Source organism: Saimiri boliviensis, chromosome 16, assembly GCF_048565385.1.
Source record: "Saimiri boliviensis isolate mSaiBol1 chromosome 16, mSaiBol1.pri, whole genome shotgun sequence".
In the NCBI taxonomy this organism is placed as follows: Eukaryota; Metazoa; Chordata; class Mammalia; order Primates; family Cebidae; genus Saimiri; species Saimiri boliviensis.
The window spans coordinates 58714470-58737139 of NC_133464.1; the positions used below are offsets into that span (position 1 = coordinate 58714470).

At 45.9% G+C, this 22670-nt stretch overlaps 1 protein-coding gene across 1 annotated transcript in view; it reads right to left on the minus strand.

The window, feature by feature from the left end:
• FAM124A (family with sequence similarity 124 member A) overlaps window positions 1–22670 on the minus strand; it is a 57509-nt gene that overhangs the window by 19880 nt on the left and 14959 nt on the right. The window contains exon 3 of the mRNA XM_039473446.2: window positions 7532–8265. Within this exon, the coding sequence (XP_039329380.1) occupies window positions 7532–8265 (734 nt within the window). The remainder of the gene's footprint in view (window positions 1–7531; window positions 8266–22670) is intronic.

Consider the following 22670-nt stretch of genomic DNA (forward strand, 5'->3'; position numbering starts at 1 on the left):
GTGGGGGGAAAATTCAGTGGAAATCGAAGTCGGTTTTTGGTCTGGTGTTTGAAGAACAGGACAACCCGACGAAGCTGGCAGGTTGCAGGGCAAACAGGATTTGGTCTCTGCTTCATGAGATCTTGAGCCTGGACTTCAACTGCTGCCTCCCAGCAGGTATTGACTGTGCCTTCCTGTTTTCCTGGGCCAGGACGGGTGACCCTCCAAAGCCACACCCCATTTCCCTGTGTCATGGCTCCCATGTGTCATGCCACGGAACAATTGGAACCAGCAGTGAACTTGGGGCACAGGGACCCTCTGGTTCATCTTTGTCCCCCTCCAGTACTGTCCCTGGCTGAAAGGAGTTGTTCAAAGAGTTTGCTGACCTGAACAGCTCTTGGAAGTGCTGGACTGGCCATTTTTGGTGTGGTTTACTCACAGGCAGTGCGGTTGGCTCGCAGCCTTGTGTCCCGGGGGGTGGGCCCTGCCTGCTGGGCACCACTTGCTACATGCAGAAACAGCAGCACTTTCTTCCTGATCTACCACCAAACCTCCCTTAGGAAACAGAACCCTGAGCAGACCAAACTAAATAAGCTAAGTGAGAAAGGAAGGCCAAGAGGGAAAGCTGGTCCAAGACTGAGAGGAGAAAAAAGTCGCTTGAAAGTCCCCACTTTCCTTCCTCTGCTTCAAAGATCTGCCTGTAATCATAGTTCATTTCTTTCTTTTTTCCTAAAAGAAAAGTACTCTTCCTCTCAGGGCTGAAAGGTGATGATGTCGCACCTGCTGCAGTAATATCAAACCCATATGATGCTCTGATAAATGATTTTCTGGGGGTGACTTTCAGCACCCCGGGTAGCCAGCACAGATGAAATGACCCTGTGCAGGCAATGGAGTTGACTGAAATAGCAATTTCCTTCAGAGTCCTGGTCTAGGGGCAAGCCCATGGCGGGCATATTAGTATCAGTTCTCCAGGTCCGGGGACCCTCTGCACTAGCCCCGTGCCTCACAGCCTGCTGTTTGCAGGTGTCTTCCTGCCCCACGTGGATCTCCTGCCCCTTGGGTCACTGCACCCCTGCCCAAAGAATACCAGAGCCCATGCGGGAGAAATAAGGCAAGCTAATGCTTCCTGAGTAGCTGCTGGGTATCAGACATCAGGTGCTAACGGGATAAATCAGTTTGAGGAAGGTTCATTCACTCTCCAGATACCTCTTGAGACTTGTATTCTTGATGGTCTTACTGAGCCTGTTATTAATGAAAACTACAAATACTTTAAAAAGTGGCATGTCGCCGGGCGCGGTGGCTCAAGCCTGTAATCCCAGCACTTTGGGAGGCCGAGGCGGGTGGATCACGAGGTCGAGAGATCGAGACCATCTTGGTCAACATGGTGAAACCCCGTCTCTACTAAAAATACAAAAAACTAGCTGGGCGTGGTGGCGCGTGCCTGTAATCCCAGCTACTCAGGAGGCTGAGGCAGGAGAATTGCCTGAACCCAGGAGGCAGAGGTTGCGGTGAGCCGAGATCACGCCATTGCACTCCAGCCTGGGTAACAAGAGGGAAACGCTGTCTCAAAAAAAAAAAAAAAAAAAAGTGGCATGTCTTAGATGGTGGTACTCAAACCTGAAGCAGCAGCTGGGTTATCCTGCCTTAGAGTACGCTGTGCCTGGCAAATGTGTCTAGGAGGATGCTCCTGGCCAATTCCTGGAGCTGGTCAGAGAGGTGACCTCCACCCTCTGGAGGTGGAGTCCAAAAGTCTGTTTGACAAGCTCTTCAGGTTTTTATACCTGCTAAAGTTGGAGACGACACCAGCACTGGAAATGCCAGGTCCTTACTGGGTTCGTGAGTTGGCTGTGCCTCCATCCACTCCAGTCCCACCACCACTTACCGTGTGTAGGACTGGGAATTAGGCAGTTTTCTGACCTAAATCTCAGTGTGTGCATCTGCAAAATGGAGCTAAGAATGGTCTCTGGCTCATAGAAATGCTGGAGGTTAAGAGATCAGATTGCACTTAGCCCAAAGTGTGGAACCTACTAAGCATGCAATTAGCATTAGTTATCACATTGTTATTTCTTGGGTAAATTATTTCCTCCATGAGCTCATTCCCAGGCAAGACCAAGTGGGGTAAGTCTGTCCCCTCTTCTGGAAGCAAGAAGAGGTGTCATGCCAGGAGGGTGGACCATGGCAGTGTGTCTCTGGCCTCCCCAGTGACACTGGCTGAGCCCTCCCCAGGAGAACGAATCCTCTCTCGAAGCCACATGGCTGACCTGGGGAAGGAGGACTCCATCAGCATAGCCACCATTTTTTGTGTGGAAGGGAAGCTGGCATACAGGCCTCAGGCTTGGTATGAGGGGCAGGGACAGGGTACACGATGGCCACTTCACAGTCTGCTTTACTCTCCGTCCCTGCTTTCAGCGGCTGGAGGTTCCTCACAGCCAGCCAGCAGACACCACGGCCCCAGGAGCCCTCTTCCCTGCACCTCCTGACACAGCCTTCTCCCTCCTCTGTGTCCTATTGCGGGGTCCTCCTCACCCTGCACACACCTGGGAAGTGCCTCTCAACCAACCCCTTTGCCAGGGCTCTCCATGGCTCCCTCAGCCTCCCGCGCACACCCCCACCAGCCCAAGGATGTCATCCTCACCACCTTCCCTCCCTTTCCTCCTTTTATTCGGTCCATAAACACTGGGTGTCTAACACGTGCCAGACACTGTTAGAGGCTCTAAGGTGACGGCAGCGGGCCCAAAAGACCAAGACCTGCCCTCAAGGTGCTTGTCCCTGGTGGGAAGGTGGGCAAGCCTGTGATGTGGGCAGCATGACAGTGCTACGTGAAGGAACACAGCGAGGTGAGGGGGATGGGCTGGAGTGTCTGTGCCTGAGAATAAGAGAGGGACAACTATGTTTCACCGTGACCATTCTTCCCACAGATCTCCGTGACCCTCTGGGGAGGCCTCACTCATGAGGGGAGACCTGCAGGGATGAGGTGGCCAGCATGTGTTTATGTGGGGAAAGAATCAAGGGGAGGTGAGTGTGGGAGATGCCCTGTGTTCTGAAGGACCCCAAGTGACGCAGGGTCACGGGCAGATGAGGGGAGAGGCAGGAGGATAGCGGGAGGCTGCCTTGGGAGTCCCCTGCTGTGTTCTGAGCACAGGCTGTTGACACCACTGAGCATGTGAGATGCTGGGGGGGAGGTGGTGGTGGGGGCTTTTGCTTCCAGGACTCTGAACTGGGACTGCTTGTGTATCTAAAGCATAGTTGTTCCTTCATGAGCTCTGAATCATATTACTGATTTTCCATTTTGCTTTTGCTGCTACAAGAACTCAAAGTCAACTTTGGTCTTATTTCTGGAACAGTGCTGGCTGATAGAACTTTCTGTGATGAGGGAAATTTTGCAGTGGTGCTGTCCAGAACAGTAGCTACTAGCCACATGTGTATAGTGCAAACGAGGAATAACATTTACATTTACATTTTAATGGCCACGTTAACTATGTAGCTAGTGGCTACCATTGAACGGTATAGATCTAGAAAGTATATGGGAAATGACATGCATTTGGGATGCCACACTTGGTTTATCTTATTTTTCTTTTTTTGAGACGGAGTTTCGCTCTTGTTACCCAGGCCGGAGTGCAATGGCGCGATCTCGGCTCACTGCAACCTCCGCCTCCTGGGTTCAGGCAATTCTCCTGCCTCAGCCTCCTGAGTAGCTGGGATTACAGGCACGTGCCACCATGCTCAGCTAATTTTTTGTATTTTTAGTAGAGACGGGGTTTCACCATGTTGACCAGGATGGTCTCGATCTCTCGACCTCGTGATCCACCCGCCCCGGCCTCCCAAAGTGCTGGGATTACAGGCTTGAGCCATCGTAAAATTCATTGAGCTGTATGTTTATAATGTGAACTTTTTGGTATATACATAATTAATATTCTTTAATACAAAGCAAACAAAAACATATAATGAGAACCTACTGTGTTCAAAGCAGAATGTCAGTTCAGTTCTAAGGGCATCTGGAAAGATTGATGAAACGGTTCTTGACTCCACAAAGCCATAGTTTAGTATCAGCAGGCATCAGTGCAAATTTCTAGAAAATTCTTCCAGGGGGCACTGGGAAGAACTGGGAACATGTCTGCTGACACTAAAATGAAAAGAACCAATGGGAAGAGTCTTTCATGCCCCCTCTGCATTTTCCAGAGGACTCCTGGGTAACTCATGATGCTAGTAACTCCCCACCTGCCTCGCTGCCCTCCCACCAAGAATCAGGCAATGCCAAGAATGAAGGGAAGATACGTTTCAGGAAGAGGACAGCTTCCTTTCCATTTTATCTAATCTCAGTAAAAAGCATTTCCAAAGTCTTACGAGCGGCCGAGTAGAGTCCAGAAAAAGAAAAAAATCACGCCAGGCGCGGTGGCTCAAGCCTGTAATCCCAGCACTTTGGGAGGCCGAGGCGGGTGGATCACGAGGTTGAGAGATCGAGACCATCCTGGTGAACATGGTGAAACCCCGTCTCTACTAAAAATACAAAAAATTAGCTGGGCATGGTGGCGTGTGCCTGTAATCCCAGCTACTCAGGAGGCTGAGGCAGGAGAATTGCCTGAACCCAGGAGGCGGAGGTTGCGGTGAGCCGACATCGCCATTGCACTCCAGCCTGGGTAACAAGAGCGAAACTCCGTCTCAAAAAAAAAAAAAAAGAAAAAAAATCTCAATTTTTATTCTCTGGGGGAATTAAAATGGGAGGAGAAAGCCCTGAAATATGGAATGTTATGTCAGTAGGGTAGGATGAGGAAATAAATGCAATCTTTCAGGAAAACAAACAAACAAACAAAAAACCCCCAAAACCTATGTTTTCAGAAAGCAACTAAAAACTACTCAATTGAGATTTTCTTCAATATATAGCTTCATTCAACTAAACAACAAAAAAAATTATCTTAAGCATTACAGTTCAAAATGGCACTCAGGGAAGACACACTGCTAAAGAGTATGTGGATAGAAAGGTTCACTCTCAACTGCTCCTCCCACCAAGACCTAACTACCTTAATTTCACTGAAGACTGAAATACAAATTTTTACTCTGGAAAGTAACTTACAGAGATGGGCGGGTGTGGATCTCATGATAGGTATCTGCACTGATGCAGCTGAAAAGGAACCTGCTTGAATGGCCATTACCAGGAATCCTGGGAGAGGAAGTTATGCATCCTTTCTGCCCACATTAATTTAATTCCTCAACATACTACTATTTGAACAAAGGCTACGTTCCTGAGTCCCAAGATACAAATTTTTTTTCTACTCTTTCACACTCTGTTGCTCTAACTTCAAAAGCCTGCACCTCTATAGATTTTATAGCCATTTAAATGTGTGGATCTTTTTTGAAATATTCTTTCCATGGTTCCTTTGAGCAGAACCCAGGCCAAGCTTTCAAATTGCATTTTCTTATTTATCTTATTAGAAGGATCAGGGGAAAGAAGTGCTCTAATTACTACAAAAATAAAGAAGTCACTTCAGAAACAGTCACATTCTTGTTGGTCTTTTAGTATAAACAATATCCTTTGCATTTCATTAACTTTCATTTGGTGCAACTGTATTATATTTTGCATAAAGATTTGGCATTCTTCAAACACAGAAGACAATTTTTCTCACATTTCAAAAGGGATTATAGCGTCAAAGCTGGCATCCAGCTTATTGAATACTAAAACATTACTTATTTCCTTATCTGCATAGTTCAAATGGAAGTGTGAAAATTATCTAGTTCCTATAAATAGTATCTCAAGGTGACCTTTCTGATGAGAAATGAGGCCTGGCTGTAGTCTGAACCAGTTATCTGACATGTGCCAAATTCTGACTTCATTTCATGATATGTGGATTACAGTTCTCGTGCTTAAAGCCAAAACCAACAAAAATGATGAAACTTTACCTGTGATTCAAGTAACTACAATCTGTGCCTCTTAAGGCAATGTCCCCAGTTCACTATCAACTTTCTCTTTTAGGGTAGCCAAATGTGAAAACTGAGACATCGGAGGTAGACGCTTTTCAGAAAAATAAAGCCCTATACTCCTGGAACTGATTTACTTGTTAAATCAAGAAAGCTTGGGTCTGGAAAGCATTTATCATGTAGGACCAGATGTCGGATGTTCTGTAATATACATGCTGAATTTTGAATTGAGTTTAACTAATTATCTCTAATGAGTCTGGGACAGCCACTGGAAGGATGAGAGGAGAAAGGGGGCTGATAATGCAGCTAAAGAATTCACTGTGGAAGGACCAGGGCAGCCTACTGTCCTTAAAATGCATTCACTCACACCCTCCAAGCTGAGTGAAACCAGAAGCTCCCAAGGCAGCACTTACTCCTGAAAATGTTTAAGAAGGCATCATTTTCCAAGTGATCACAGGATTTCGACAACCTGCTGCCCAGCAGAACGGTGCAAGGGTAGAAGGTGGGGGAGGTGCCCGAGGGAAGAGAACAGCTATCTCCTCTATGAACATCAATATCTATTTTAACATTTCCAGATAGATGGGCTTTCCTGCTTTGTGGGACGGAAGAATCCAGTGGTAAAAACTGTCTAAGTGCATGGGCATATGTTCAGGAATCTTTTTTTTTTTTTTTGAGACGGAGTTTCGCTCTTGTTACCCAGGCTGGAGTGCAATGGCGCGATCTCGGCTCACCGCAACCTCCGCCTCCTGGGTTCAGGCAATTCTCCTGCCTCAGCCTCCTGAGTAGCTGGGATTACAGGCACACGCCACCATGCCCAGCTGATTTTTTGTATTTTTAGTAGAGACGGGGTTTCACCATGTCGACCAGGACGGTCTCGAACTCTCGACCTCGTGATCCACCCGCCTCGGCCTCCCAAAGTGCTGGGATTACAGGCTTGAGCCACCGTGCCCGGCCAGGAATCTTTATTTTATTTATTTTATTTTATTTTATTTTATTTTTTTTGAGACGGAGTTTCGCTCTTGTTACCCAGGCTGGAGTGCAATGGCGCGATCTCGGCTCACCGCAACCTCCGCCTCCTGGGTTCAGGCAATTCTCCTGCCTCAGCCTCCTGAGTAGCTGGGATTACAGGCACACGCCACCATGCCCAGCTCATTTTTTTATATTTTTAGTAGAGACGGGGTTTCACCATGTTGACCAGGATGGTCTCGATCTTTTGACCTCGTGATCCACCCGCATCGGCCTCCCAAAGTGCTGGGATTACAGGCGTGAGCCACCGCGTCCGGCCCGGCCAGGAATCTTTAATAGCAAATTCCCTCACTTATAAGCTCATTTGAAATCCCCAGGAGCCCTGGGTGTTTAGTGGATACTCAATAGGGAATGACAGAGGGGCACCTGGAAGAATTGGGAGCATGTTTGCTGATAGTGAAATGAAAAGAACCAATGGGAAGAGTCTTTCGTGCCCCCTCTTTTGTTGAGATCCAGTATGGCCACTTTGACTTGGCCTAGGAGCTGGGCAGAGGGTCACTGATTGCTCCTTCCTTGTTCATTACTCTGTGACTGGTACTACAGGGTTTGAGGCAGAGCTAACCGACTTGTTTTTCTGGTCCCCTACACAGACAGACAGGCATCCCCCCAGTACCTGCAAGAGGATCTTGTTCCCATCGTGGTCCTCCGTCTGCCAGCGTCCCTCGCTGATGGGGCTGCAAGGGTTGGGCAGGAGAGGCACGAGCTCACCGATGTCCCTCACTCGGAACTCCAGCACGGACGAGTCGGTGGGCACCGGGCTCTGGTCACAGGGCAGTCTTTTCAGGGAAAACTGGATGTCTACATCCAGATTGGAGAAAATAGGGAAGATGCAGAAGTCCACTTTCTTCTGGCTGGGGCTTCTCCGGAGAATCAGCTCGTAGAACCTGAGGCTGTCCGCGTAGTTGTCATGGCGACAGTACACCGTGAAGCGCACGATTTCCTTGCCGTAGTGCACGGGCCGGATGGCCCACAGCGGCGTCCCAGGGGCCAGCGTGAAGAAGTCTTGGCTGCAGGGCAGGTAGGGCAGGAACCGGCCGTGCACGCGCTCCGTGTGGTGGTGGCGCCAGGGCGGCTGCTGCAGCGTGCGATGCAACTGCAGGATCTGCTCCTCGCCGTACTCCTCCTGCAGGAACAGCACCACGGCCAGCGCCGGCTGCGCGCCCTTGGGGGGCTTCCGCCGCCGCCGGCACGCCCGCCTCTCAGACACCCGGAACAGCGGGAGGTCTGGGTGGATCCACGCCAAGACTTTGTCGATGGCCTCCTGCAGGGGCTGGGACTCCCCTGGGTCTGCGATTATGTGGATGCTGACCAGGAAAGGGTCCTGCGCCTCTTCCACGGAAAGCTCACCTGGGGGCACACAGAAAATGAATGAATACAATTATGATTATTTCATTAAAGTGTTCAGTGATGACCTGTACGGGCTTTACAGAGAAGTCAAATTCAACTGAACTGACTCCAAGACCTGTGATTTTCTGATCCCAAGTTTACCTGTAAAAACTGCTATGCCAACACCCTAGCAGCCAAAGAGTAAAGGGCTATTGCCACCTGAATAGTCTCCAAGCTGGACAGAGGGAGGAGAACCTTGTTGCTGTATTTCATCAGGTTGAGTGGTATAGGGAACATGTGACTTTATATTTACGTATTGGACAAATAGAAAGTCAAGTGACTTGGAAGGACTAACAGGCCCATTAGAGAAGATGCCATAGCATCTTGTGGACACCATTTAGTATTTCCTGAAATAACTGCAGGGCCTTACCCCATTTATGTTCCCTATACCAACACACTCCTCTGGTTTGCTTATTTCATTTGTTTATTTTGTTAACACATGCTCATGGGCTCCTTCCTACCTGCCTTACAGGGAGTGAGGCACAAGGTGAACGATGGAGGACAGGAGAGACCTGTGCTAGCCCCCTGGGGCTTACTCTATGGACAGGTGATACCCTGGCTGGTGATGGGTCCTGCCCACAGTGCCCTCTATTGTGGGGGCCTGGCCATGATCATCTTGCTGCTGGAGACACAGGGAAGGATGACCCCTGGAGCCAAGCACAGTGTTCTTGCTGTTGGAGCTTACTGGGGCTGAGGTTAGGGTGGAAAGAAAGCGGGGTAAGACCATGACTGCCCATGAAAGGCTGCCTTTTGTGCCCCTTGCTGGGCCACATCCACCCAGAAGCCCACACATCTTGAATGCGTCGGTTACACCCTCCCTGTGTTCTCTGGCAGAACACCTGAAAGTATTGAATTCCAAGCGTGAAGTTGACTGTTTAACTTGGCAACACTTTCCCATGGGGTGACAGTTTTTTGGCCACACTTGGCATATTTCTAAATCATGTAAATATACCTGATAAAAGCCTTGCTCTTTTAAAAGATGGTTCTATTTGTATTTCTCTGTTTTAGGTCTCATTTAACGGAACTGAGACATCTTTAGGCCAGTTGTGATTTAGGGGGCTACAGTCACCTAGAATCTATACCTGTCTTTACACATATGCCTCACAGTGTCCACTAGGGGTATCAGGCATAGAGTAATCATGTGGTCAATTGTGTTCTATCAATGTGGTGTGATTTTTGGAATCATAACCTTGATCAAGTCACAGGATGAAAAGTAATTGTTTTTTGTGGAAGGTAGACATTTCAAGTGGGCTTACAAGTCCATTTCACCATGTGCAGCTGCAATAACATGGTTTTAATTTCATCAGCTCAAAACCTGTCTGAATTTTCATCTCTGTGAGGTGTCTCATTTGAAAACAGTCCAGCTTGTTGTCTTCTCTCTCATTCACACATTATTTGCACATCTATTAAGCAATCAGTTTGTACCACGCACTGGGGAGACAAGGAAGCTGGCACTAATTACGTACACCCAAGCACTATGGGAATACATTTGCATATACTCTGGCATGATATACTTCCTGAGAATTGTGCAGTGCACAACCTGCACAACCACAGGCAGCAGTCCTCTGAAGACCCATAAGTCCATAAGATGAGAATTTCATGATTTAGTTGGGAAACACAAACATCAAAAATTAAAATTAAATCTGATATATGCCTAAAAGGAACACAATGGAATGGTAACTTGGGGTGGGGGCTAGAGTCACTGTGAAGAAAAGGTCATCTATATTAACACAGTGATAAAAGGGTATCACTATTAACACTGACAGTCTCCTGAATTTCCAATAAACCACTAACTTGTAACAAGACAAGATGGCCAGACAGATGTTTCTTTAGTTGAATACCAGATAAAATAATCATCCTGCAGCAGGACCATGTGTAAGAGAATAGGCTGTTTCTTTAAACACAAGACTCTTCCTCATCAAACGTCCTTCACTCTGCAAGAGGCTTTTGGGAACCTGAGAGGCTTCTGGAACTTAAGGATGACTAAGGTAAGAACAGAGTCAAGTTTCAGCTCTCTGCGATCATGGAGTAGAATGGTGAGTGAAATCCTTTAAACTGTCTTCCCTCTCTTTTCTTCCCACTGGCTGAGCATGTATTCCCAAATTTGTATGAGCTAAATGAGAGCATAAAGCAATTCCAACTCACTACACATGACGAAGGAAGGCTCCTGAGAAGGCTTCCTGGAGGAGGCACCATATGAACTGGGTCTTGAAGGGTAAAGGGCTTCTCATTCATGATTGCCCTCAAATGCTCAGGAGATTAGGAAGAGTGTTTACGAAGGTCCCGAATTGTGCAAAAAACAAGCACATTTGGAAAGGGGTGGTCGGTAATTCTGAGATATGGCAACAGATGCACCTGGAAAAAATGGATTAGAACCAAGCTGTACGGGGCCTCAGCTCAATTTAGTAGTCGATAAGGGGCAAAGGAAGGTTTTATGCAGAGGTGTTGGGATCAAGTTGGAGGGAAGTGGGCTATAGGCAAAATAAGGAGTAAGACTGGGGAAGATCCAGGCAGGAGACGACAAGGACTTGGCAATGGAGGAAGTCACATTCATGGCCCCGGGTCCTTATCCTACTCTGTATCCATCATGAAATTTATCATGATGGCTAGGAAAACAATCAGAATTCAGAGATGATTCTGGCCCTTTGCTTTGCTTGCCTTTTCTGCCTGCCTGGCTTCTTTCTGTTTGGTTGAACAGTCCTGACGCTATCTGCAGAAATACAGTTGAAACAAACTTAGTGAAGCTACAGTGAAATTTTCTGCCAGTCAGTGACTCCAGTAAAATTAGGAGAAAATACCACATCACCTAAATGGATTTCACTTTTCTCTGCTGCCTTGAACTCCTAACTGGAGAATGTGACTTTGCTAAACATCAGTGAATGCTCCAAGCAAATGGAAAAGGACGGAAAGACTTTCAACAATCTAGGGATCAAGAATTTTACCTGAAGAATTTACAGATGACTTCAACGAGGGAGAAAAAAGCCATGTGAAGTAAAGGAGCATCTGGATAAAGAAGTGTCAGGGCCACCAGGCAGTCCCTTCAGCATCCTGATCCTTCCCCCAGCTGTGCATGTAGCCAGGTACACAGGGTGACATGTTAGCTAACGTGGGTGCTTTCTCAATGTTCTACATATATGAACTCATTTAATCCTTACAACCACTGTTGAAGGGGGAGGTGCTATGATTTTCCCATTTTATTGAGCAGGAAATTGAGGCACAGGAGGTGAAGTTGCCTGCCAAGGTCACACAGACTATGAGCATTAACTCTAGCATCCGAGGTCCGTGTGCAGCATCAGTCTAGGCTCTGCAGAGAAGTATACTCGTCTCTCCACTGTATCTGTTTCACAGCAGAGTGGCCAGCTGCCATTCTCCATCCGTGTTTGGCCACGGCGGCTCCCGCGTGACCCCTCTGGATGGCTCTCCCGCCTCGTTCTGACTGGCTTCACTCCCAGCCACCTGCCAACAGCTTCATTTCTTGGATACCCACTTATATTTCTTTCCTCTGGCCCCAGGTCTTGGGAAACTACCCTCCCCATTGGCACATGCCCAGGTCTTCACATCTCAGCAGTGCCCTTGAGGGCAACTCAAACAGGCCAGCACCACAGGTGGGTGCATGAATGAAAGGAATGCAAAACAGTGACCCAGGAAAGCCTGTAGCACAGTGTGAGAGGCTTGGGTGTGAAGAGACCCAGGAGAAGGTGGCTTCTGTGACTCCCCAGCAGAGTTGTCAGGGCACTCAGCCCTGTGCCATCTCAATCAGTTACACAAAGGTTTCCCTGAGAGCAGCAACAAAGACGATGCTGAAGTCTGCATGGATGAGTGAATGTTTGCAGCTCTGCAGAAGGGCAAGATGCCCGGCCTCAGAGCAGGGGGGTGGGCTGAAAGGCATTCCACCAAGTACCAGCTCGCCTGGCAGCTTGGGAGGCAGCCAAGAGCAGGCAAGCCAGGAAGATGAAGACCTGACCCCTAGAGCCCCCTCTGCAATGTGTGAACCAGGGATATGAAAGTGGCTTAGACCCTGGCCCAGAGGAGATAAAGAGAATAGGCGGTGGCACTTAGCATGCTCTGGCCATCACTGGCATGTACCCGCTGCACATGACCCGAAAACACACAGTAAAGAACACAGAACGCAGCTTCAAGCTGTCATCAGGTGTTAGAGTTACACACCCCCAAGAGAAACGTGCCTCTGTGGAGCTGGATAGGAAACCAAGTATTTGAGGGGAAGGACAGAAAATGTGAATAATTAATTGCCACGAAAAGCCTCTATGTCTCCCTGGAGAAGCAGAGACGACATGACTTTGGGATGTGCTCTGCCTTTATCATATCTATTACACGTCTTCTCAAAGGACCTCAGCGAGCACCTGTTGAATTAGGGTAAAACACAGACCAGAACCAAACAGACCAGTGGCACAGACTGCGCCAAGGCTGGTGGGAGGATGGGAGCTGCTCGCACAGCATTAACAAGGCTTTCACATTAGTTTGTATTTTTCTAAGAAGAAAGAAGATTCTTTTTCATGTGATTACAGACAATTAGGCTTTCCTTTGACAACATAAAATGAAAACAGTGTTAAAGAAAGCAGTGTACAAGGTCAGGCCTTCTATGATCCAGAAAGTATACTATTAGCCTGGGCATTTGTTATATACATATTTTCCAACATTTTACATCTCCTGTGTATCCTGTTTTTGGCAATTTAAATTTAACAGAAAATTAATTTACATGATAGCAACCATTTATTATGCTCTTATTATTTGCCAGACATTGTCCTGCAAGCTTTATGTATACTATCTCATTTAATCTTTAAATGCGATGACAGAGGAGTATGCTCCCCATTTTGCAGATGAAACGCTAACCGAGCTGCTCAAGACCACTTGGCTGGAGAAAAGCAAGAGCTGTCTGAACCCTGGATCTGGATTCCTCACTAGTAAGTACATCCTCTCACTTCTCAAGGCCACAATCCTTGCGATACAGGAGACAAATTATTTAGGCAGACAGTGAGTGTAAACAGCCCTTGCCAGAATTTTGCTTTTAACAAAAAGGCAGCCCCCAAATTTGCTTTCTAACAAAGAGCAGCCTGAAAATTTGAGCTGTAGGCATACCAAGTTGGAAGTTTGCAAGGATGAATACCAGCAGCTGTGCCAATAGAAAAGGGCTACCCTGAGGGCCAGGTATGTTCAACTTGGAGGCTCCGTCTTCCCTTTTGTCACCATGGGTACAGCAAAGGAACAGGCAACATGGCAGAGAACCTATCTGCATAATAAAAGATTAAAGTGGGGAGTGACCAGATTTTCTCATGCTATGCAAATGGCACACCTAGTCCTAACCAGTTTTTTACACATTATGAAAATGGCACACCTGGTCCAACCAATCTTTTGTGCCCTATGTAAATGAGACACCACCACCTCAAGCTCATCTATAAAACCCCTTGCATTTTGCTGCAGACTGGAAACCTGCTCCGGAGCCCTCTCTCTGCAGGAAATAGCCTTTCTCTTTCTTTCACTTACGAAAACTCTACTCGTAATCTCACTCCCTGTGTGTCCACATCCTTGATTTCCTTGGCATGAGATGACAGACCTCAGGTATTATCCCAGAGGAATGATGCCACTTCACTAGGAATCACTGTGTTGGTGTTTTTTGTTACAAATTGGCTGGGGCTCTAAAATCATGGCTTAGCTCCTTCACCTACCTTAGGTGGGAAAGCCTGCTGTGAATGGGCTGGCCATTTCACCTAGGTGGGCATCCTCAGCTGGAGTCTTCAGAAGAGGGCAGGAGATAGAAGTCCTGCCTGTCGACAGACTTCTGGGTGCTGGACCTACCTCAGTGCTGCCTGTGCCAGGGCCCTGCAGACAGAGAGTTCTGACTCTATCTACCACTCTCTGCAGTCTTGGGCTTCAGATCAGCCTTGCCTGCACTGCCTCTTGCTGGCTGGTGCCTGCCAGACAAGCTCTTCTCCCAGAACTGGCCAACTGGTGTGTCCCCAAGAGCACCCACTCCCCAAGAGCGGGCATGTCTAGTTGAAGGATCTTTCATTCCAAAGAACTTCCCAGACAAGTCTCAGGATATGACAAGCTCAGGTATCCCATTCTAGAATGTTTGGGCCACAATTAATATTGCCACTTTAGACACAATTTGTCACTGACAGTTTGCAATGTAGTTGCATCATTTATTTAATCAAGGAATGTTTACTGAGTACCCACCATGTGCCAGGCACTAGAGGACACAGTGGTGAATAAAACAGTCTCTGCCTTCAGAGAGCTGATAATCTAGTGAGGGAGATAGACACTAAACAAATATAGAAGACAAAGCTGGGGAGCTAAGTCCTGCAGACAGACACTTCACTCAACACACACGCTCAATGTGGTTTCCAAGGCAGCGGCTGTAACCGCTTACCATCAACTGAATAATCTGCCGTGCCCCATTCCAGCGCCAAAACTACTGCCAACACCCCAATGCCCAGTAATCCTCCATGAGGACAACAGACTGTGAACAAGGGCACCTCCAGCTGTTGCAGGCTGTTTGGTTTAGGAATCTGGCCACGGAGCCTGGCTTGAGACCTGCATAAGGTTGAATAAACTCCTTATTTACATTTCTTTTTTTTTTTTTGAGACAGAGTTTCGGTCTTGTTACCCAGGCTGGAGTGCAATGGAATGATCTCAGCTTACCGCAACCTCCGCCTCCTGGGTTCAGGCAATTCTCCTGCCTCAGCCTCCTGAGTAGCTGGGATTACAGGCATGCACCACCATGCCCAGCTAATTGTTTGTATTTTTAGTAGAGACGGGGTTTCACCATGTTGACCAGGATGGTCTCAATCTCTTGACCGCATGATCCACCCGCCTTGGCCTCCCAAAGTGCTGGGATTACAGGCTTGAGCCGCCGCGCCGGGCCCCTTATTTACATTTCTAAAGCCCCCCTCTGTGGCATTGAGTAGCTTGGGGGCTGCGATACTGGTCTGCCAACCAGATCCACGTGATCCAGTGGCACAAAACTCAGGTGAGAGTGCATCACACACACAACAGAGACAGTCCAGAACACAGGCTGACACTGTAAAGAAAGACCAGATCTTGGCCGGGCACGGTGGCTCACGCCTGTAATTCCAACACCTTGGGAAGCAGAGGCAGGCAGATCACCCAAGTTCAGAAGTTCAAGACCAGCATGGCCAACATGGTGAAACCCCATCTTTACTAAAAATACAAAAAATTTAGCTGGATGTGGTGGGAGGCAGAAGCTTGCAGTGAGCTGAGATGGTTCCAATGCCCTCCAGCCTAGGCAACAAGAGCAAAACTCCGTCTTAAAAAAAAAAAAAATCAGATCTGAAAGCAGGAGGAAAAAGCTCTGCATGACGGTGAACACAAAACTCACAGAGGGCCGGCCTCTGGACATTGAGGCATTCCTCAGAACAGAAACAGACGCCTTCAGAAAGGGGCCTCCAAATTCCTTCCTGGGAGACGCTATTCATCCAGAATGTAATGAATAACCTGCCTTCATCTCTTTTTTTCACAGTTTTAGAAGCCAGTTCTTTGAAACTTTGAACTAATTAAAAATGTGTAAGCAACTCCCTTACTCCACCAATGTTTAAGACAAAATTCCAGACTTTGTTAATGCTTAGTAATTTTATAATTTTGGAAAGGCCTTTGGTTGGCCTGCAATTTTGGGCTGTGAAAGTAGTGAAGCTGGTCACAGTGCCAGCCCCGAAATGAAGGTGAAATTAGATGAAGGCTTGGAAATAGTGACCTGTGGTAGCAGTGAAGTGACATACAGGATTTTTAACATGGACATCCAAACTGCATTCATAAACTTCCTCAGCCTGAATTCACAGAACTGTCCTGTCCGAAGAGTTGACCATAGGCTGAAATGTTTAAGCCAAAATTTCCATTTTTATTTGGCAGAGGAGTACAATAAGGGATCTTTCTGGTCTACAGGCCCTCTCATGCTTTTATAAGAAGGGTGCCGTCGCTATCACAGTTATTTGACTGCCCTTTTTTTTTTTTTTTTTTTTTTATTGTTTGCTGCAGAAAGTGTGTCAGGGATCTGGATGTCTAATGCATATTCCTGAGCTCAGGACACTATTAAGAAACAAATATATAGAAAGTAAGGCAGATACTTTAGATACCCTGCTTTTTTTTTTTTCCACTTGGGAATGGGGCATCCATCTTTCTTAAAATGCATTTCTAAGCTTCATTCAGGTCCGTCATTCTGAAACATACTCTCCTGATGGGAAAAAGCAGGGAGTGGGTGGGGAGGGGAGCAAAAGCTGGATACTAACCAGAGAATGACAGAGACACTTTAAATTCTGACACAGTTTGACAGAGATTCTGAGGGAAGACCAGGAGGTTGATGTGTAATTAGTCTGAGGAGGCATAACTGCAGCTAGAAGCACTTAAACATCTCTAGCGTATGTGTGTAAGTCCTTGGGACTGCAAGGATTTTGAAAGTTTATGAGAAGGTAATGCAGGTCTGACACACAGCAATGTACCACGCTTAATGATGTACTAAGACTCCTCTCACATAAAAATTCCAGAGTTCGAAATGCCTGAAGAGACTGTAGCATTCTACACAGAGTCCTTTCTTCTCAGTAATTCCAATTCTCTCTACACCACATTATGTGCTTGTCATTTTCATTTGTAGCAAAGTCGTTCTGAGAAAGTCAGGATCTCAACAAATACTAGAGATCCGGAGATGACAGAGCAGGGCTTGGAAACAAGAGCAACAGAACTAATACTCACTTGTATTAAGAAATGAAAGAAATCTACCAAAAAGAACCAAACAAAAAACGACAAAAGAGGAAGATGTTAGCCTAAGCCCATCCCGAGGATTTGTGCATCAGGAAGCTCCAGGCCTCTCAGTCTTATACTAGAGCTCGTGGGAGGAATCCTTACAATTATATTAGTGAAGATTTATTTTAAAAAGGGATTTATACTGGCAGGATGTTGAGAAATCAGATGAACAATGATTAGCTGTTGCAACTCTTCTAAGGGAAGCCGCTGCATATGTGCTTATAAAACACGTCCTGAACGCAGCAGACACAGCAGTGACGAAACCCAGCATTGGCTTTGCAATGTAGGAAACCCAAGCAATGTAGGAAATGGATGGAGCCTGGGGACTCATTTTTTTTTTTTTTTTTTTGGCCTAAAATTCAGTGGAATATTGAAGTGTTTTGAACATTTCAATATAATACTGACACATCTCCAGTCCTTGTTTTCAAGTCTCCTTAGAAAATGTGTACCTTGGGCCCATTTGGAGCACAAACTTACTGGACATGACTAGAAAATTAAGGATTGGTAAGACAGTCAGTCCAGCCCCCTAGTTTTACAGAGATCTGGCCACTTATCAATGGTGGGTCTAGAAAGAAAATGAACATCTCCTAATTCAAGGTGCTCTCCTTTATACTTCAGCTGAGCTTAGTCCTGAAGTGCCCGCTCTCATTGAAGGCCCTAGTGATTGCAAATAGGAGGAGAAGACATAGCTCGTCCTTGCCTTTGTGCAGCTTACAATCTAACTGAGAAGCCAAGACTTTCACACGTGACAAATGCAACCAAAATACAAATGGGAGATGAAACATTCTAAATGATGTAGAGAATGAAATGCAGAAATAGGCAAGTTTCCCTTTCCCATAGCTTTATCACCTTGGGGCCCTTCACCTACAGAGTCCAGGCTGTTCACTGCTTCAAGGAGGATGGTAGCAGATAAACTTAGTAATCAAATTTCTGAAAATTTTGTTTTAACCCATAGCGGAGGAAATGGTCTGGAAGGGCAAGGCTCTCTATTGCAAGAGCTGGGCTTTGGAGACAGAAAAGGGTTTCTGAGCCAGGAAAGGCTAAAAACCTAGAGCAGAGGGTTCACACTGTGAACCAGAAGGCAGAAGAACACATGAGGCTGCAAGGGCGACTTTTCCAGCTCAGATGCCAAGTTGGGGCTTCTGGTGGGAGGAAGATGACTGGAAGGAAGATGACCAAAATGTATGCCAGAAGGGTTCTGAGAAAGGATCATGGATCGAGCCGCTTCTGGGCTGAGCCCTGAAGGCATGGGGATCCCTGGGAAGAGCAACACTGGGTGTTCACATAGAGGGTGATGGCAGCAGCTCAAGATGAAGTTCAGCTCAATTGTAGAGAAATAAAGCAGTACTACTTTTACATCTTAGTTGCTGACTGAAAATTCACATTCAGTGTAATAGGAGTTTCTTATAGGAGTTCTCAATGGAGAGCAGAAACTGTTACAATCTAACAGATGGCAATCGTCACACTGCCTCAGAGAGACCTCCCGCTTCCTAGTTCAGGTTATCTATGGCTCTACATGTTGGGGCCTCACTCTCCTCCAGCCTGAGGCAATGAAACATTAAATATGGACTTGTAGAAAAAGCCCAGTTATCTCCATAAATGACAAAGGAAACACTCCTTGCAACTACTCTTGTTACAAAAAGGAAAATTATTCTTCTAAGCACAATTTGAACTGCTCAGCTTCACTTCCTTTGTATGCCAATAATAACATCAGAAGATGTCAGGTCAGGTCAAAATAAAAGGAGGAGTAAGAGCACATGGAACATTCCTTCCCTTCCCAAACCAGGTGATGCACAAAAATAGAAGTTTCATAAATGTGGAAGAAGGGGAGAAGGTGTAGAAAGAAGGAAGACTGGCTGGGCGTGGTGGCTCACGCCTATAACCCCAGCACTTTGGGAGGCCAAGGCGGGTGGATCACGAGGTCAAGAGATCGAGACCATCCTGGTCAACATGGTGAAACCCCATCTCTACTAAAAATACAAAAATTAGCTGGGCATGGTGGCACGCGCCTGTAGTCCCAGCTACTCGGGAGGCTGAGGCAGGAGAATTGCTTGAACCCCTGAGGCAGAGGTTGCGGTGAGCCAAGATCCTGCCATTGCACTCCAGTCTGGGTAACAACAGTGAAACTCTATCTCAAAAAGAAAAGAAAAGAAAGAAGGAAGACTGATGGCATCATCTGAGTTTTCTGTTGACTCTGAATTTTGTAACCTTGAAAGGATATGACTTGACTTTTTGCATCACAGTTTTCAGCTACTTCCAACTTGCTATCCCATCAGGGGTTAAAGCCAGCAGTATGGATGTTGAATAAAGATAGAAACTCTACTGGAGTGGAAAATATTTTCCATAAAGGCTGGACAGAGCACTGATAGCTTTGCTATGGCTGTTACTGTGGTCCAAGGCTGGAGCAGGACTGTCACCAACACCACACTTCAGAGAGGGGAGCAGAAAAGACCTCCCTGTGGGTCTCCAAAACCCGAAAGTCTCCCTGTTTATAATCTACTCCACTGAGCAATTCTGCTCACTGTCATTGTTTAAAAAACCTATATCTACGTATGCATCTATTCAGATAATCTTTTGTGTCCATAAAAATCACAATTTTTATGACATGCTCATCCATGTCTATGGGAGAGTAAAATGGCACCTTCGGAGAATACCCTGGGAATAGGGATCAAAAGCTTTAAAGAGTACACTTTCTACCCCAGCAATTCCAACTGTAGAAGTTTCTTCTAATAAGGAAGGATGTGCACAAAGATCTATTACAAAGATATTCCTGGTAATGCTGTTTACAGAAGTGAAAAAGTGAATAAAACCTGTATGACCAACAATAGGGCACTTGTGAATAAAGTACAGTGCAGAAATATAAGGGAATACTACATGAATATTCAAACTATTATAGAAATGAGTTTCCTGGCATATAAAGATGTTTGCATTATAGTTAGAAAATTAGACTATAAAACAATATATGCAATATATAATGCCATTTTTTAGTAAGTTATTACTCAAAATCTTATATATCTACAGAATTATAAAGATGTTCAGAAAAAATACTATAAAAAATACTATAAAAGCAGACTCCAAATTATGTATAATGGTTGTTTCTGCATGGTAGGATTCTGGGTTTTCTTCTTTTCGCTAATCTGTATTCTCTGATTTTTCTGCAATGACTATGTATTATTTGGGTAACAAAAAATTATTTTGAAGTTGAGAAAAGCACCAGGCACACTAAGGTAAGGAGTAGTGGCAGTTATTCACTCTTGTTTCCTCTCTTGGGGGAAATTCTGACAATTCTGGTAGACGAGATATCCCTGAAGTACCACTTCAGCATTTTAGGGGGTAAAAAAAAATGTATCATGAGAAGTCTGCCTCCATTTTTCTTTCATATCCTGGATGGAAATCAACATCCTCTGTGGAGTTGAAGTCACACAATTCAAACTTATCTTTGAAGCCAGAGGACTAACCATATTTTTTTGGCAATGGATGCCAGTGCAGCAAAGCATCAAAGGAGTTGTCTGTGTTGTATATTGTCCTTACCCTGTGATTTCCTGATGCATATCTTTGGTTATTGCTTTTCTCTTATCAACTGTCAGATAGTTAAGACTGGCTAGCTTTTCAAGTTCCCATTCAGAGGACTCTGAATATGCAGGCCCCACACCATGAAATAACAATCTAATGGACTCACACGTTCAGCTTCAGTAGATCCCTTCACCTCAGAGGTTTCATTTGCCACTTCCATGGTCCTACAGGTAAGGCTGCTACCTGCTTCTCAGACAAACCCCAAACACACACCTCTACCCTCTTCATAAGGGATATATTCTCTGTTTTAGAATAAACCACTCTCAGTGGATGACCATAATCTTTTCAATTATTATAAACTTAAAAATGTAAGTATCAAGTGAAAAACTTGTAATCTAGATTTTAGGTGGATCCTAGAGCCTATAGGTTTTAAAAATTAGAATCCCAAAGGAAGAGAGTCAGATAAGCCAGGTGTGTCAGGAATGATTTAAGAGTGAGCTCCCGTAACAAAGAGATGGGCGGTGTTCCTCAAACTTTCAGTACATACAACTTATTGGCCTCAGGGGCCTGGGATTCTGCATTTCTAACAAGCTCCTGGTGCTGCTGATGCAGTGATCCCTGGACCACACTCTGAGCAGCAAGTTTTCCAGTTTGGTGATTTTATAAGCTCTACCAGCCCATAATGCATTCCCTGGGCTGCTGACAAAATGTGAAGCAAGCAGGATGCCCTGACCCATGCCAGCTGGCATTCTGTGGCTCTGAGGCTATGGCTGAGCCACCACCAGAGTGGCTGCAAAACCCAGTCCTGCCATAAATGATGCACCCAAGCCTGTGGCCTTTCTATTAGTGTCACCTACCAGCTGCATGCTAAATGGCTCCAGCCCTAAGACACGGGCCCAGAAACATGACAGATCCCAAACCCCCTCTACAGAAAGCCTCAACATCTGGGGTTGTGGGAAGAGCCACCACCAGCAGGGCCCTCTCTCCACTGTTAGGGAAAGCTGGAGTGAGGCCTCTGCCTTCTGGGGCAGAGAAAAGAAACCTTAAAGGTGCTCTTCCATACACCAACAGGGACAGTAGCTATAGACGTACCACATGCCCCTTGCCGGGAATGCAACAGATTCTGAGTAAAAGCTTTAATTCTACAGTCACTTTGAAGGAGAAGCCACAAAATAAGACACATTGGATAGGAAATCAGATTGATCTATCCACAGGTACAGCATTTCAGTGGTTTCTCACTGGTTTCTGCAGCCGTGGCCACACACTAAGATGGAACATGTTATCCCCAACACCATTGTCCGACATGCAGCCTCTCCTGAAGAACCCGAGCCAGGGCAGCAGACTCATTCCCGCTGTGCCACAGCTCACCCTGCATCTCCTTTGAGAACAGTTCTGCAAATAAACACGACTGTTGTGCCAGAACATGGTGTTAAACATAATAAAAATGGAAATAATTCTTATTTGGGGTTCACTGGCTGGAAGTTGCACACTCAAGTGCTTCCAGCTCTGTGGATGGCAGAGCAGAAATTCAAAACCCTATGATTTTCCTCCACTTGGAAATAAGTACACCATCTCCCCAGTGCTTTCATTTGTTTTGTGTCAACTGCTGGGTTTATTACAGTATATCAAACAGTCATTAGTATTACTAATAAGCCCTTTGGAAGCTAAGGAAGTAAAAATCTAATGAAAATAGGGGCAGGCCTGAACCGAGACACTCAAGGTATACAACTAACTCTAAGAAACTACATTTGAATTTAGAGAATATTGGTGACTTTTCTTTCTGACACTTTCACTGCAGTGGGGTGGGGGGCCAGGGATGGAACAGGTGGATTTTTGAGTCTTTTCAAAAACCTGTAAACACTGCCAATTCCATGCTAATCACAAAATTAAGCCAGTTCAATAGCTAAAATTGTTCTTTATGAGAATTAATAAATAGATTTGAGTTTTGGCTAGATCTTGTGGAATAAGACTCTGAAATAATATTTGTTTTGAGAATTACAGGGAAAATATTTTACACAGAAGAAAAATATAAAGACTCCAACATTTACAAATGGATCAAAGTTAAATTGGGTACTAGCATG